The 15,025-nt window shown below is 36.9% G+C and overlaps 1 protein-coding gene across 3 annotated transcripts in view; it reads left to right on the top strand.

The window, feature by feature from the left end:
* The window catches only part of LOC148842253 (midasin-like protein), a 99,926-nt gene extending 85,238 nt beyond the window's left edge, over nucleotides 1-14,688 (top strand). For 2 of the 3 annotated variants that reach the window (XM_088957146.1, XM_088957145.1), the window contains exons 53-77: nucleotides 1,397-1,478; nucleotides 1,566-1,696; nucleotides 1,783-1,947; nucleotides 2,064-2,139; nucleotides 2,262-2,374; nucleotides 2,584-2,663; nucleotides 2,784-2,897; nucleotides 4,229-4,297; nucleotides 4,429-4,585; nucleotides 5,993-6,159; nucleotides 6,252-6,364; nucleotides 7,856-8,088; nucleotides 8,297-8,548; nucleotides 8,639-8,857; nucleotides 8,955-9,113; nucleotides 9,196-9,414; nucleotides 9,639-9,950; nucleotides 10,047-10,193; nucleotides 10,269-10,469; nucleotides 10,603-12,339; nucleotides 12,457-12,738; nucleotides 13,350-13,529; nucleotides 13,613-13,711; nucleotides 13,813-13,938; nucleotides 14,083-14,688. In XM_088957146.1, coding sequence (XP_088813272.1) covers nucleotides 1,397-1,478; nucleotides 1,566-1,696; nucleotides 1,783-1,947; nucleotides 2,064-2,139; nucleotides 2,262-2,374; nucleotides 2,584-2,663; nucleotides 2,784-2,897; nucleotides 4,229-4,297; nucleotides 4,429-4,585; nucleotides 5,993-6,159; nucleotides 6,252-6,364; nucleotides 7,856-8,088; nucleotides 8,297-8,548; nucleotides 8,639-8,857; nucleotides 8,955-9,113; nucleotides 9,196-9,414; nucleotides 9,639-9,950; nucleotides 10,047-10,193; nucleotides 10,269-10,469; nucleotides 10,603-12,339; nucleotides 12,457-12,738; nucleotides 13,350-13,529; nucleotides 13,613-13,711; nucleotides 13,813-13,938; nucleotides 14,083-14,115 — 5,466 coding nt within the window. In that variant the 3' untranslated portion in view covers nucleotides 14,116-14,688. The remainder of the gene's footprint in view (nucleotides 1-1,396; nucleotides 1,479-1,565; nucleotides 1,697-1,782; nucleotides 1,948-2,063; nucleotides 2,140-2,261; nucleotides 2,375-2,583; nucleotides 2,664-2,783; nucleotides 2,898-4,228; nucleotides 4,298-4,428; nucleotides 4,586-5,992; nucleotides 6,160-6,251; nucleotides 6,365-7,855; nucleotides 8,089-8,296; nucleotides 8,549-8,638; nucleotides 8,858-8,954; nucleotides 9,114-9,195; nucleotides 9,415-9,638; nucleotides 9,951-10,046; nucleotides 10,194-10,268; nucleotides 10,470-10,602; nucleotides 12,340-12,456; nucleotides 12,739-13,349; nucleotides 13,530-13,612; nucleotides 13,712-13,812; nucleotides 13,939-14,082) is intronic. The other variant, XM_088957147.1, reaches the window with a different exon arrangement.
* Nucleotides 14,689-15,025: the final 337 nt, after the last annotated feature.

The following is a 15,025-nucleotide window of genomic DNA, read 5'->3' as shown; positions in this document are numbered from 1 at the left end:
TCGAACTAGAGAAGACAAACAGTTTTGGTGGTGTGTCTAATGAGTCGACTACACCAAGAAAATGATATTTACATTAAAGAGAAATAAAAGGACAATTTTGTTCCTAAGTTAAAAGAATGTGTACAACAAGAACAAGAAACATTAAAACTTTAACCCTCACTATCTTACACAAACCACCAGAGGTAAATTTGTTTTGAAACCTGAAATTCAATAATACATTCCTATCTTTGGTTTTGTAAACAAGAAATGAGCCCTGTAATCTAACAATTCTTCTTTTAAGAATTAATGTTTCTTGCCCAATTGCGGGACCTTTATTTTTGGAACTCACCAAAAAAAAAGATGGATTACAGTGGACAACACCCTTTAATCTAACAATTCTTTTCTCTTTCTTTATTTATTAAAAAAATCTAACAATTCTTTCCTAGCTTGCTTACTCTACTTCTTTGTTTTCCATTTTATATTGATAAGTTTTTAGGAAAAACGACTTCTAACTTTGCTGTTACTACAGTATTGAAACATAAGGTCTTTTGGATATTGTCATCTAGGTGACCAGGTATTGCTTAGGCATTGATTTTTATATAAATAATTTGCATGATTTTAATATGCTTCCCTATTCTCTTATGAGTTAGATTGTTTTAAATGCAATAAATATTTAGGGAGAGAATATTGAGCTGTGTTTATTGTAGAGAAAAGGGAAAAAGAATAAAAGAGCAGAGCCCTTATTCTAGTCATAGTAAGAGAGGAATGATCATAGAAGATTTAGAAAAAGAGAACAAAGAGAAATGCCCCTTTCATGGTTCCACAAAGAAATACCAAAGCAAGGCACAAGGTGATCCCACAAAAATTCTAATCACTTAGGTGCTTGCCTAGGCATTGCCTGGACAACCATGATGAGGTTCAAGGTGGTAGTCTTACTGAGAAACCTGTGAGAATCTCCACTAGAAGTACATGGGATAGAGGTAAGCAAGGAAGGGTAAAATAGAAGGTTTGAGAGTCTCTCTATTCAGCTTTTATTGAGTCTGGTATTGGTATGGTAGTTTATGAGGAAGTGGAGCATTTAGTTTGAGCAACAAGAATTTCTCTGTCTTTAGTCACTTCACATTCATACCTATCTTCCGCTTTGAGCTGTTAGTGTTTTGGAGTTTTCTATCCACTCCCAAATCAGAAAACCCAATCCCTATTAAGTGCTCCTTTCACTATAGAGATTGTGTCAGTTTGACCTGTGCCTTTTCTATGCTGTTTGTTGTATAAAGGCTAAGATGATAATTTTTCTAACTTAACTTTAATTCTTTTCCAACCAACAGATTAATATCTGCTATTGTGCTATATTGTCACCTTTGTATGTAACTTTGATCTTCATGCCATCCACTACTAATTCACTGATTCTTCAATCCAGCCTGGAATTATTCAGGTCTCTGATGCAGACCGACTGTCTTCCTTCTTGGATGCATACAAACTGGGAACCATGATGTTAAAAGGTACCTTATTAGCAAATGAACTAGGGAACAACACTTTCAGTGCAAGGTATCTCTTATACTGTATTTACCTTCTGTTTTCATTGCCAGAGTTACGTACTTTATTGTCCTCTGGCTTGGATGCAAAACTTATGCCAGAACATTTACTCCGCCTGTGTTTGGAGCATGAAAAGAAGTTTGGTCCATCTCATAAAGTGGCTAATGTCTATAATATTTACAAGGTTGTGTAATGGTGTTCTTGAATTTCAGATTGTTGCTTCTTCGCTATGGACTCAAATAGCTAAAACGGTCCCTCTTACTTTTATAGGATTCAAATGCTCCAGTCATGGCTAAAATGGTCAACCCACTTACTCTTTTGAAAAAGCGGATTTTATCTCTTTTAAATGAATGGACTGATCATCCTGGTCTACAGAAAATTCTAGATGTCACTGAAATGCTATTGGGTATTTCACTGACCACTTCACTTGCTAAGGTAATTTAAGTGAAAGGTTTCATCCAGAGGCATATATCTACACCTGGGATTTATGCTTATTCAGTTATTTGTACATAACTATTCACTCACTTTTTATCTGCTCTTCTTCTGTAAAGGCTCTTTCAGGTTTGCAGTTTCTACTTAGCAGGACCTGGGTGTTACAGGAAAATACTTCAAAATTATCTCTTTCCGGTCAGGGACATACACCATAACAATTGTTTTACCTTTTCTTTGTGATTGTCAAACAATAGTATGACAAAAGTCTCTGCCCCCTGTTATAATAAGTTAATAACATATTAGGTCTTTGTGTGCAGATGAACTAGAACCAGTTGTCATGCTGGTTTCCTCTTGGCAAAGGATGGAGATTGATTCTTGGCCTGCTTTGCTTGATGAGATTCTGGAACAATATGAGATTAATGCTGGAAAGGTAAATTGTAGTTTCTTCTACTTACTACTTTTGCTCTTCATACTCTTCATTATAAATATGAGCGTGGAAGGCAGATCATATGGAAAGGTAAATTGAAGTTCAACTGGAGACAAACTTGCTTCTTCTAATAAGCCAAAACCATTCAACTTTAATGGTGAAGTTAAATTCCTATGTTAAGACCTTTTTCTTTTTCCATTTCAATGTTGCAGTTGTGGTTTCCCCTCTATCTGGTTCTTCATCCTGGACATACTACATATACTTCTGAGGAAAGTCAATCTACAATCCAAAGGCAAGAACCAGCTTATTGTCTTCAATTTTTTATTCAATTATCCACTACTATTGATTATTTATATATATATATATATATATATATGAAACCCATGTTTCTGGGAAAAAATGAATCTTGCAGCCTTGAGGAGTTCATGCAAATATCCAGTGTTGGAGAATTCAAGAAACGCCTGAAACTTCTTTGTGCTTTCCATGGCCAGATCAATACCGGCATATGTTTAGGTTCTTATTCAAGGTAAGGCATGCAAAGCACCTCGGTTTGCCTTTCATAGTTCTCACTGGCTGGAAATTTGAATTTGCTACTTTCCATGGCAAGAAAGTTGATCTTGGCAGACTGCAAACCACACACTAACAAGTGTCCTATGTTGCTCATTTTAATTCTTTAAAAAACATTGTGCCAGTATTCATAAACTGCCAACTTATGTATCCAACAGTCAATGTTTACCAGTTGGCATAGATGTTTTGTAAAAGTACTTTCATAAAAGTGATTTTATAAAAGTATTTTCGTAAAAATACTTTTGTAAAAGTACTTCCATAAAATTGCTTTTATAAAAGTACTTTCGTAAAAGTACTTCCACAAAAGTGCTTTATAGAAATACTTTTGAAAAAGTGCTTTTACAAAAGCTCTTTCATAAAATTACTTTTATAAAAGTGCTTTCATAAAAGTACTTTTCATAAATGTACTTTTATAAAAGTGCTTTCACAAAAGTAGACATCTATGACAACAGTTTTGTAGGCAGAGTTTCCTCGAAGAATGAAAATAAGCAAGATGGGCATGATTATTTTTCATGTTGCATGCTAATGTTGTTCATTCTAAAAAGAATGTGGCCCATGGCAAGAACTTTGTAACCAAACACTCGAATGTTATTCATTCTTGCCTAGAATGAGGAAGAATTAAAAGAATGAGGCCCAGAGCAGTGAACCAAACATGGCCTAAGAAACAAATTATACTTTTCTATAGGAACATGAACTGTATAACAATACATTTACAAATGATACCTCAAGAGAGAGAGACAGAGAGAGAGAGAGAGAGTCAACTAGAATTTTACTTTCCTCTGGATGAATGTTTTAAAACACGGAGGCGTGAGGCATAGTTAGAACACAAGAGGCATAGTTCAGGGCATTTTGGGAGTGCCTCGCTTGGAGGCGCGCCTCCAGGCGTACGCCTCCCATGCCTTTTAAAACACTGATTTTAACTTATTTAGTATGTATTCCTGGTCCAGAAAGCAACATCCGGAAATATGAAGTTTGAATGAACCATATATAACTAAAGAGGCATGTATTATGTTATCTTCTGTATACTTACATACCCTATACATTGTATAAGGTCCAATACTGTTAGCTCTCAATGATTCAAGACTCATTCAAGATACTCCATCATTTTGATATTTGTTCATTGAGAAAGAGACTCGTTTCTGCTCATGTCATTCTTTTTATCTATTTCCCTTTAAAATATTTATCTCACATTCTGCAGTATCAAGCTGTTTAAATGGAAAAAAAATAAGACTTCTAAAAAAATCCTGACTTCTCTGCCCAACATTGTTCTGATTCTGCTTAATTGTGCAGTCCTCGTTTGATGGAAAACCTGAAGATCTTATACAATATTTTTGGTTTTTATATACAATTTTTGCCCATGTAAGTGTTCTATCAATTGCTTCAATTTATAAACTGCACTCAGTTTCTTTTTTGGCACTATTTTTTGCTTTAAGAAGTCTTGGTTCCGTTTTAGATAACTCCATTAACACTGTTGTTTTTTTGTTATTCAGAATCTCAGAGCACATTGAAGCTAATAGGAGAAACATTGAGACTGAACTCAAAGAACTTGTAAAACTTTGCCGGTGGGAGCATTCTGAGAGTTATTTGTCAATGGAGAGCTTTAAAAGGACCAGGCAAAAGCTTCGGAAACTTATAAAGAAATTCAATGTAATTAGTTTCTCTTTATCTTTCTCCTTATCTTTGTTTTCTCTTTTTTTAAGTCATATCTAAACATTTAAAGCTCTTTTTATTCAATTTTGCCTTTTTCAGGTGCTGTAGCCTCTCATTATGATAAAAACTTCATATGCGTATTACTTTCTTATGTTTCATATTTTGAAAACTGCTCCGTTTTATGTAATTAATGTGATTTCCCTTGATGTCTTTACTAGAAAGACATTACAGCCTCAAACTTTAATATTTCAGTTTTTTTTCTTTTGAAGAGGCAAAGCATTGCTTGTAATTTAGCCAAAAAGATAAGCTATTTGGAGCATATTTGATTTTTCTAGATGGTTATATTTAGATTCTGTCATTTTCTTTTATTTTAAAACTTGATGGAAAGTTAGAAACAAAACTTTGAAATTTTTGCACTAAAGGTGAGTATTGGATAATAATTGACAAGAAAAATTAAGAAACAGATGGTGGTCCTGGGCTGTAGCATTGTAGCTCCCAACAGGTAACAAAAGGAGTTAACTGAAACTGAGATGGTTTGGCCATGTGAGATAGCAACTGAAGATGTAATGCAATATGATGCTGCCCAAGTTGAAGGTTTTAAAAGGATAAGACCAAAAATAATAGGTTTGTGAGAAGAGAGTTGTATATTTTTGCTCAAAGAGAATAAAATCTTGGTAGGGTGCAAGATTCGGATCAGTTTCATTTTGATAGGGTGCAAGAGAGCAAGCATGATATATTACCAATCAGTGGATCTGTGTTAGGATCAAAATCAGCATTATGATATGAAGGCAGGAGTGATAACGTAAATCAAATATTTTGCATAACACATATACAACTCATAAGCTATATTCATCTATTTATACATAGAAAATGTTCTTTAAGACTGATATAGAGTAACGGGCTGTTGATCTTTCCAAGGATGTGAAGAGGGGAGATGAGCAGGATGATTAGTTAACTCAGAACCTTGTATGCACATTAAACAAATATAAGCAAATAGGCTGTTCTACGTGCTTCTTCTGTAGTGGCCACCTTGCCAGGTCTTTTGCTGTCTGCTGTGTCCTTTTTGGGCTCTTATGCTCTCAAAATGACAAAAAAAGAATGCATCCTTCTGCTGAAAATTTTGGGCTTGCTGTCTCACTGTTCCAGTTCCATCCTAGTCATTGAGTTGGAAATTGGTCTCGTATTACAAGGATGCTCTTCTTAATATTGTGGCCTTTCCTTTGTAGATATGTCCTTGTCTATGAGTCTCTCTCTTTGTCAAAACGTTTAATCACTGCTAAAAGCAAAGTAAATTAATTTTGTTATTAAAACTTTACCCTTAGAAACATTTGTGGTGCTGTGCCTATGCGTGCAAAAACTGATTGCAGGTGCTATCTTCTGAGGTTAGTCTTTTACATGATACAGGATGTGCTACAAGAACCTGTAATGGTTATTATAAACCAAAAAGCAACACAAAGAGGGATCAGAACTGTTCCTATACTAGGAGAAAAGCTCATGAATGATTATCCAGGCAAACACATAGACATTTCTCCAACTACAATTGATATGTCTTGGTTCACTGACAATAACAGGTTTGTTGGTTTTTTCTTACTTGGGTTGTTGAACACGTGGTGTTAAATTAGTTTCTAATTAATCTAAACTTTCTGTGATTGTTGTTGGCTAGGTCAATCTGGTTTGCTGATTGGGCAGGGAGTATTGATGTTACTTTGAATAGATTGCTTTCTGGAGGGACATCCAAATTTGACCTACCACATTTGTGCCTTAAGGATGATGAAGGTCTCTCTCTCTCTCTCTCTCTCTCTCTCTCTCTAGCCAAAGTTTATATTATATAAGTGTGCTTCAAATTTTTATTTAAACATCAGGGAGTTCCTCTCAAGAAAACCCAATAATAAAAAAGAGAACATGCATAAAATACAGTGGAAATGGAAAAACGCAAGGCGCATCAGGCGCACGCCTAGGACCTGGGCGAGGCGCATACCCTAAAATGCACCTTGCCTGTGTGCCTAGTCGCTCCTTTTAAATCACTGAAGTAACCCTCAACTAATTAAAGCTTTGGGAAAGAAATTGACATTGAGATTTGGAGTTGATCCACTGCATTGCATGCCTTCATTTTCTCACTTCACTTACCCCCCCCCCTGTGTGTGTGTGTGTGTTTCTGAGGGATATCATGGGTGATGGAACTTCTCCATGTTTTGTGTCTTGGCTTAAAAGCCTTCACTGATGAACTTTAACTCCATGAAGGAATCCAAGCTTCTGAAAGCAATTTGAAGAACCTTCTTGCTGATCATCCTATGAAGGGCACATTAGAAGCGATAAGATATATACCATGGTAGCTCTCAAGATAGACAGTTTCCCATTAATCAATTCAAGGATTCATCTGGAAAGTTTCAGCTTCAAAGATGTACCATTGCAGTGGCAGTAGCTATGGAATTGGTGCTAGTGCAGGACAGGTGGAGTGAGAGAGGGGTGAGGAGTTTTAGAACTTTGATTGAGGAAACATTAAGGTGAGAGAAATATAGGCATTTAAGGGGGATATCGTCGAGTTGTCTGCATGAAGGACTGCTAGAGATTTTATTGGTCTAAAATTAATGGAGAATTTGATTACAGAAGGATTGGAAGAAGACAAAGGTCTTGGTTGATTGAAAGATGTAGTAGGAAAGTCAGCAAAGAGAAGTGTTTGTAGGTGGAAATCCTATTTCAGGCACCTGCCTCAATAAAATTATGAAAATAACTCCTATTAGTTAATTAACCTTCTTAAGTAAGGGTGATTTTTACTTTTAAAGAACATTAATGTAGAAGGGTTATTTACCTTAGCAAAAACTAATTCGTATTAATGTAGAAGGGTCACATTTGCAAGGAATGAGAAGAAAGAGCTTTGTGCAACACTTTTGGTGAGAGACCCCCTGCCAGCCACTGCCTCCCATCCCACTCTGTCTTTCTATTATAGATATAGATGTATCTGTTGAGAAAAGGTGCAAATCTGTCCGTGGTCTCAACCCAATCATTGTCACTGTAAAGCTCTCTATTACTGTCTTCTTAGTGTGTCTGACTGTCTTTCCATTAAAGATTCTCATGTTCCTTTATTCCCAAATAGTCCAAATAACTCCTGTCCTAGTGCATCTCAACATGACTTGTCTATCTTTATCATGTAGTTAAATACTGTCCTATGTGCATATGCATGTCTGTATATGTAGTTAAATACAAGCACACATTAAAACCTAATTTGCTTCATGTCCATTATGGAAGTCTGACATCATGATTGTGCAGAAGTTGCAGTTACAGTCAGGAAATTCTTAGCTTCACAATCGGCATGCCTTCTATACCAGGAAAGATGGAAAATTGTATGGAGTGCTCTTGAAAATATATGCAAAACTGCAACGGAATGTGGTGACCTCTGGAGGGATGAAAAGCGGAATCTTGTTAAGAGGAGGGCTCTATCTGACCTTCTGAAGCTTTTAGAATGTTGTGGGTTGCAAAGGCACAAACCTGTGAATTTTGAGGTACTTATATCAGATATAGTGAAATAAAATTGTAAAGTGCAACTTGCTACTTATTAGGTCAATATGATATAGTTTTGTTCGTTTTGAGTTCTAATCATCTGTTTACTTCTGAGACAATATTTTTAAGTCTATTTTCTTGAGAAGAGTTCTATGGTTTCAATCCATCTTGAACTGACTGTATTTACATGGCTAATGTGGCTTTTTCTAGGATCAATGCAAACCCAACCTACCCGGTATGTGGCTACTTCAGCCCTCGTATGAAATGCAGCATCTGCTGCTGATAGAGGGTAAATTATCTTCTGGAGATCTTGATATTAGTGCTTCTACCCAGTTTCTACCCAATAAAAGTGTTCTGTCAAATTGGAAAGTAGCAAATCAGTATTACTACAAAAGCATGGCATCAGTGCAGCTTTTGCGGCAGGTTTGCCTTAATTTTCACAAAGATTTCAGTCTGGAACAGGTAATTCTCCTGAAATTGACATCACTTAAATAATATATGGCCTCTATTTGAGTGTGGTTTGTCATCTTGCTATGTTCTTGTTAACTGCAGGTCAATAGGTCAGCCTCTTTCCTCAACCATCTCGTTTTAGTACAACAGGAACAACGGTCTGTTGCATATGGATTTTCTCGGCATCTAGAAAGATTGAGGAAATGCATGTTGTCTTTGAAAGATTTAGATTCGAAGTCAGCTGTTGCAGATCATGAAACTGGTTGTGACTTGGTCATCCCAAATCAGCATGCCATAAATAAGTGCATGTGGCAGCAAAAGGTTAGCTTTCCTCTTGGAAGCATTAACTAATGTGAAGGTATTTTCACATTTGTTTCAGCTTAAAATGATTATATTAATATTTTCCTCATTGAAGCAGCTACTGTTTGATAACCTTTGTTCCATGGCCCATGAGGCACATTTGTTGCTGAGAACAGTTGAGAGTACACATTCAAATACTTGTCCAAGTGTCAAGGCCACAGCCAACAAAGTTCTTCTTTTTATTGAGAAGTTTATTCCAGATTTTCAGAAGTCAAAGGTAGGAATATTTTCTTCATGTGCTGTTGTTAACTGATCAGCACTATGTTTTCAAACTTTAACCAATGGACAATCTATAACAGGAGTTATTAGATCACTACCTTCTTAGCAATAATGGCTATGTAACCACACAAGCAGATTCATTGCCTCTTCTTATTTCAAAACGAATGGAGCAGTTGGTAATAGAAAATTTTCAAGTCATAAATGATTTTGAGGGAAAGGTTCGAGCTTTCTGCATGCAACCTGCTAATAGATCACTAGAAGGAGTCCTGCTCAGTCATTTTCAAGATGTCTTCAACAAGGTAGACATGTTCTGCGTTGCTCAATGCTAGATGCATCTTTTCCTAATTTGTAGAATTCAGTCCTGTTTTGTTTAGAATGGAATTCAGTGGCCTTTGTACACAATTACACATATTTTGTTTCTCAGATGACTCATGGTAGAAACATCTCCTATGGGACTTCATTTTCCATATTGTGCATTGAGGATGTTAGAAAAAGAACTTGAAAAGTAAAATAAATTTTGCAGGCCAAGGTGATAATGAAGGAGTTCTATTCAATCCTGGATTTAAGAAATCATACAGTAATTGCCTCTGAAGATGGCACTGCTTCTACTGAAACATTTGCTGAACTTGATTCTGCATTTTCTGAGTCATTTAAGGAAACATTAAGAATGATTATGGAAGCTTTTGGAAAAATAGGCTTGCCAAGTAATGGTTATACTCTTCCAGAGGAGTCAGAGGGAAATGTTACACTGTGGAAGGTTCTTTTTGAATCATATGCAGCGAATCTGAGGTTGGATCTTATATGTGATGAAATTGTTAAAACAATCAACCATGCGGTATAGATCTATCCTTGCTCCATCTTTAGGTTATATATATATATATATATATATTACCTCTTCTGATCTTCATATGTATTAATGTGCTTTCAACAGAAAAAATTGGTCGACCATTCTGGGCATCAAAATACAAATTTATGCAGCCAAATAGTAACTTACCTCCATCATTTACGTGTCTTCTTGGAGATTGTATTGAATCTTGGTGATGGTCTCCTACTTGAGCTTTTAGCAATGCACAGAACAGTAAGTTGGACTTGACCTCTTTGATCAGTCTAGTAAATTTTATACTTGGAACTTGACCTCTTAATTTGCATGCAGGTAGCAGAGATAACACATATGCTTGCAGACTTGTTCGCTTCACTATATTCTCAAGGATTCGGTACTTCTGCAGAAGAGCAGGTGGATGATACTGGGGATGGTATATCTCAAGATGCAAAAGGAACAGGTATGGGGGAGGGTGTAGGTCTAAATGATGTGAGTGACCAGATAAATGATGAAGATCAGCTTCTTGGGACTAAGGTAATATTGCTATTAAGCATGTCTTCTTCCTTTCCTTCTCTCTCTTTCTTCTTGGGACTAAGGTAATACTGTTTAAATGTATTACAAATTTAGCGCGTGTTTCATAATTTCTTTATCTTCCATACTGCTGCAGTCAAGCAAAGGACATGATGCCTCAAATGAGGACCCTAGTAGGAACAACAAGGGGATAGAGATGGATCAGGATTTTGCTGCTGACACATTTAGTTTAAGTGAGGACTCTGGTGATGATGGAAATGAAGATAGTGAGGATGAGAATCTTGAATCTGCAATGGGGGATGCTGGGAACGACAGCAAAGTTGTTGATGAGAAACTTTGGAATAAGGATGAAGATGGCTCTCCCAATGACACAAATGAGAAATATGAATCAGGTCCATCTGTCAGAGACAAGAATTCTAGTTGCAGGGAGCTCCGAGCAAAGGAAGACAGTGCCTCTATGAATGAATCTGGAGAAATAAATGCTGACGAATCTGAAAAACAAAACAATGAGGAGAGTCACAATGATCCTGATGATAATTTCAACACAGATGACATGAAGATGGACAAAGATGCAGCTTTTACTGATCCTACTGGATTAGAAATTGATGATAAAAATGAAAATTGTGAAGATATGAACACAGAAATACCAGAATGTGAGAATTCCGATGCCATGGAAGAAGATGATCTGGAAGATTATAATGAAACAGGTGAAGATGAGAAGTGTGAAGATGGAGAGCACAATTCAATGGACGAGGACACAATGGAAGCAGAAACAGAAGTGGTTGGGAATGCTGAGAGCAATGATCCAGCAGAAGTTGATTCTGACAATGCAGATGTCAACTTGGCTGGACACGGTGAAGATGCACCTGAATTTGGAAGATCTGACTTAATACAAAATGATGTGCCTAGTTCAGAATCTACTGCACAACCGAATGGTGTTGCACATGCAGCAGATTCTAGTAATGCAGCTGATATGCAATGGTCTAGACACAGTGAAATACAGAATGGAAATACTCTTTCAAGAGGCTTACCCTCCAGTGGTTTCCCGGAGATGGAAACCTCAGTGCCTGAGTCATCCAATAGTGGGAATTTGGTTGCCGATCAACCAAAGGCCCAATTGCCACAAAATGATTTTTCATCGGTTCAAAAAAACAATCCAAACCCATATCGAAGTGTTGGTGATGCACTTGAGGGATGGAAAGAAAGAGTCAAAGTATCAGTTGATTCACAGGTGCATAACATAGAAGATTCTAATCATATGGATGATGACAATGCCAATGAATATGGATTTGTCCAAGAATTTGAGAAAGGGACAGACCAAGCACTGGGTGCTGCTACATCTGACCAAATTGACAAAAACATAAATGATATGAAGCCTGATGGAGATAAATATCATGCAGAATGGAAGGAAGATGTCACTCAGATGGAGATTGAGAAGCAAGATTCTATAATGCACCCTATTAAAAGTTATGGTTCCTCCATGACAAGACACAAAATGGATGAGGGCATGGAAAATTCTGGCCTCACCAATGATTTTCTAGGGGAAGAAATTCCAGAAGTTGACAACCACAATGATGATCCAGGAAGGCTATCAGGCAGTTTAGTTTCGATTAATAGGTCTTACTTTAGTGAGCATGTGTTGCAACTCAGGAGTCTCTCAATGAGTGACAAGGAGATGGGGAGGGCAAAGAACCTTGAAGAAGCGACTGATGACATTAAAAATAATGCTAGTGCACTCTGGAGGAGATACGAATTACTCACAACAAGGTTGTCTCAGGAGTTGGCTGAGCAGTTACGTCTTGTAATGCAACCCACTCTAGCAAGTAAGCTTCAAGGGGATTACAAAACTGGAAAGAGAATCAACATGAAAAAGGTAAAGAAATCTGTTACAACTGTTTCCGTATTTATCTTTTCAAGTTGCATTATAATGCTCATTGTTTTTCTTTTTAATTTCAATTCTGGAATATGTTTTGTGAAAAAAAAAAATCAGGTAATTCCATACATTGCAAGCCACTATCGTAAAGATAAGATATGGTTGAGAAGGACTCGACCCAACAAACGTGATTACCAAGTTGTTGTTGCTGTGGATGACTCACGTAGTATGTCTGAGAGTCATTGTGGTGATGTTGCTATTGAAGCTTTGGTTACGGTATGCCGTGCTATGTCTCAACTTGAAGTGGGGAAGATGGCAGTTACAAGCTTTGGGAAGAAAGGAAACATAAGAGTATTGCTCGACTTTGATCAGCCTTTTACTGGAGAAGCTGGGGTCAAGGTGAGTATTCTGTACATTGAAGTTTCTTTTTGAGGATAAATAAGAAAAATAACAGGAATATAGACAGATCCCAAGTATAATATGTCATATTAGTGAGAATCTCCTCTATCTATAACAGTGTTTTTAAAAGGCGTGGGAGGTGTATGCCTGGAGGCACCCCTAAAATGCCCAAAGGCATATGCCTCAGGTGCAAGAGGAGTACGCCTCATGCGCCTCATGCATACCTCATGTAAAAAGGCAGAAAAAAAAGAAAGGAAAGGAAAAGAAAGCCAGAAAGGGAAGAGAAAGAAAAAGAAACAGAAGGAAAAAAAAAAGAGAGAAAAAGAAAGAAAAGGAAAGGAAAGGGAAGGGAAGAAAAGATAAGGGGAAATAAAGTGGGCTGGGGGCTTTGCCCCCGGACCCCCTTGGCTGTGCTGGGGGGCTTTGCATCTTCATTTTCCATAATATAAAAGATTTTATTAAAAATTAAAGAAAAATGAAATGGAGCACCTTGCGTCACGCCTCCACGTTTTAAAACATTGATCTGTAATTGAATGTACTAAGTAGATATAGGTATAGATACAGGTACATGTTTCAATTCGTCTATTGATGGTGCATTTGCCTCAAAACAGATGATATCAAGTTTGACATTCAAGCAAGAAAATACCATAGCAGATGAGCCTATGGTTGATCTGTTGAAGTATTTGAACAACATGCTTGATGCTGCAGTAGCAAATGCACGCCTCCCATCTGGACAGAACCCACTCCAGCAGCTCGTTCTGATAATAGCTGATGGCCGATTCCATGAGAAGGTAATTTTATTCTGTCAATGCTTAAAATACAAAGTTGCTGTTTCAGAATCATCAAATCTCAAACCATTGCAATCTGTAATCAGGAAAGCTTAAAGCGGTGTGTTAGAGATGTCTTGAGTAGGAAACGTATGGTCGCATTTCTACTATTGGATAGCCCAGAGGAGTCCATTATGGATCTAATGGTATTTCTTATATCTTTTCCATGTCCCAATAAGTGGACTAGGGCAAGAAAGAATTCATCTAATATCTCATCCTTTTATCTTTTGTGCCTTTTTGTCTTCAGGAAGCATCATTCAAAGGTGAAAAGATCACATTTTCAAAATATTTGGATTCATTTCCATTCCCTTACTACATCATATTGAAGAACATTGAGGCACTTCCTAGGACTCTTGCCGATTTGTTGAGACAGGTAATCCCTTGATGACTTGTCCCCGTAAATAGACCCATTATTAAATATAGCTGCTTTCACAAGCATTCTGTGTATTACCTCCCATTGAACCTTCGAGATGACTGATTTGTTGATAAACTTGATATTTATCTGTATTGTTGGCAGTGGTTCGAGCTCATGCAAAACACAAGAGACTGAATTAGGAGAGAAAAGCTTGCAATAACTTGGCATCATTAATAACCCACTGGAGAAGTAACAGGTCAAACCAGTGGGGTACAACATTCCTAAGTATGCTGGTTCAGCTTCTGCAGATCATTGATCTGAGCCCCGTCACAAAGGTGGAAGAATAAAATAGTGAGATGAGATCCATGGATGAATTCATATTATTGCAATGAATCTAATGGTGGATGACAAGTTAAAAGGTTTTAAAGTGGGCCTATTCTTTCTCATTCTGAATGGTCCATCATCATACTTCTCAAGGGTGTCTTAAAATGCTGGATCCAGCAACCAGCCAGCCATCATGGCTCAAATCCAGAACCCAATCCGGTCATTGTGTTGACAGAATGGTTCTACCTAGTTGCCATCTTGTCCATAAATTTGAATGAGTTGCTTGTCTTGATTAAGCAATGCCCCAAGTTGGTTTCCAGTGCTGTATTTCTCTAGTTTCTCGGTGGTTTTAGTTGGTAAGGTTCCGTTCATTTGGAGTGCAATTTCATCTGTACTAGTACCAAAGTATGAGAGTACAAATGAAAATAATGAAATTTTTTGTAATCTTTTGGTTGGGGTTTTCTGTTATTTCGCTTCAAGCTTTATTATACTTCACATCTGAATGAAAACAAACAATGTGAGGTAAAACTTGAAATAAAACTAAACCAAAATCTATTTTATCAAAAAAATAAACCACAATCTGCACCCATTTCATTTGCACTTCCATACTTCGCACCAGTGAAAATAAAAATGCGCTAGAAACAAACCAGACCCTAAGCTTATTAGGTCTAGAGGTCCAACCTTTTGAGCCCCAATTTATATTCCACCCGACGGTAATTAATACTTTATATAAATTTTTAAATGGTTTTGATTATGGGTGTAATTTGAGGGGTTCAAATTA

Source organism: Nelumbo lutea, chromosome 8, assembly GCF_056320005.1.
Source record: "Nelumbo lutea isolate HS-2025 chromosome 8, American lotus-T2T, whole genome shotgun sequence".
NCBI lineage: Eukaryota > Viridiplantae > Streptophyta > Magnoliopsida > Proteales > Nelumbonaceae > Nelumbo > Nelumbo lutea.
Note: the sequence above shows the minus strand (reverse complement) of the source record. Positions and strands in the feature narration are given on the sequence as shown.